General features: G+C 39.3%; 1 protein-coding gene across 1 annotated transcript in view; it reads right to left on the bottom strand.

The window, feature by feature from the left end:
• The window catches only part of LOC111370141 (ABC transporter C family member 3-like), a 2,263-nt gene extending 563 nt beyond the window's left edge, over positions 1–1,700 (bottom strand). Inside the window, exons 1-3 of the mRNA XM_022991839.1 lie at positions 990–1,700; positions 733–819; positions 14–649 (exon numbers count right to left, since the gene is read on the bottom strand). Of these exons, the coding sequence (XP_022847607.1) occupies positions 14–649; positions 733–819; positions 990–1,700 (1,434 nt within the window). The remainder of the gene's footprint in view (positions 1–13; positions 650–732; positions 820–989) is intronic.
• Between the last annotated feature and the right edge of the window lies 1 nt (position 1,701).

The following is a 1,701-nucleotide window of genomic DNA, read 5'->3' as shown; positions in this document are numbered from 1 at the left end:
TGATTTTTCTTACCCTGTTTAAAATGCGTCCACTTGGAGTGGAATCGAAGAAGGACATGGGGGCACGAAATATGCACATATGCATTTTGTTGAAAAGTATTTTAGCTGTCTTGTAACCAGCCATAGCACGTAGCAAGGCTCTGGTAAAAACACAAAATGAACTTCCAATTGACAAAGCAACATAGACAATGATAAGAGTAGGACCTCCAACGGGAGGTACTGCATCCTCAGACACTGGAGTTGCCCAGGCCATCCAATAATTGCTTCCAATTTGAAGTAATTGAAACAGAATTTGCGCCAACAATATAAAGGGCACAAGGAGTCCACCATATGCAGTTGTGATATATTTCCAATAAATTGATAAACCAACTTGACCTTTCTCTCTTTCTTCTTCTTGAATAAGCTGTCCGTTTGTCCCCATTGCAGTATCCGTTTTATCATTTTGATCATTAAGAGATTCCTTTTTCTGCAGATAATTCTCAGCATTTCTTGTTCTGCTATCTTCACCAACAGATGTTGCCCCTGCCTCAGTAGAATCAAGTGCTGATAAAGCTTCCTTATGGGCACCAATTAGTTCCATGAATTCACTACCACATTTTAGAATATCGTTGTACTTTCCAGCTTGTGTAATCCTCCCATCTTTCATGACCTGATGATAGAGCAATTAGGTTGTGTGACCTGGATGAAGAATCACCAAGACAAAATGAAATGAAAAAGAAATGAACACCTCACCAAAATCAGATCAGCTACCGGTAAAAATTCAACTTGGTGTGTGACATAAATAACAGTTTTAGAATTCAAAAGCCCCAGTATACATTCCTGCCATTTGAACACAATAAATATAATAAGATTCATAATACCAATAGAAAAACATATCTTTATAATTTTATTCAATTGGGGTCCATGGGGAGCTAGAACAGGGTTAACAAGAATAAGCAAAAGTACAACAAGAATTAGAATAGAAAATCAAAAGGAGAAGTGGAACGTACATTGAACAGATGGGTTCCCGTATGTGCATCCACAGCGCTAAATGGATCATCAAACAAATATATATCAGCATCTTGGTACAGTGCACGTGCAATCTGTACTCTCTGCTTCTGTCCACCACTCAAGTTGATCCCTCTTTCACCAATAACTGTTTGATCACCAAAAGAGAGAATATCCAAGTCTTTCTTTAGAGAACAAGCTTCAAGAACTCTCTCGTAGAGTTGTCTGTTCATGTCCTTACCAAACAGTATGTTATCTTCAATCTTTCCACTTTGTATCCATGGTGACTGAGCAACATAGGATTTTCTTCCACTGAGCCTAATGGTTCCTGAAATTTTGGGCATTTCTCCCAAAATACAGGAAAGTAAGCTTGACTTGCCTGAACCAACTGTACCACAGATGGCAATCTTCATGCCATGAGAAACTCTGAGGTTAATATCTTTCAATGTTGGACAACGAGACGATAAATCCCAGCCAAAATTTCCATCGACTATCTCTACTGACATGTCAGAACTGCCCATAGAAAGCCTCTCTACGACATCTGGCTGCAGCTCAATGAGGGAAAGAAACGATGCAATTCGATCAAGAGAAACCTTAGTCTGAACAATCATGGAAATTGTGTCAGGAAGACTGTAAATTGGCTCTTGAAGAATTCTAAAGGTTGCAAGTGCGGACAGTATCTTCCCGGATTCAAGTGGGATCCCCATTACCATA

Source organism: Olea europaea, chromosome 21, assembly GCF_002742605.1.
Source record: "Olea europaea var. sylvestris chromosome 21, O_europaea_v1, whole genome shotgun sequence".
NCBI classification, from domain to species: domain Eukaryota; kingdom Viridiplantae; phylum Streptophyta; class Magnoliopsida; order Lamiales; family Oleaceae; genus Olea; species Olea europaea.
This window is presented reverse-complemented; position numbering and strand designations above follow the sequence as displayed.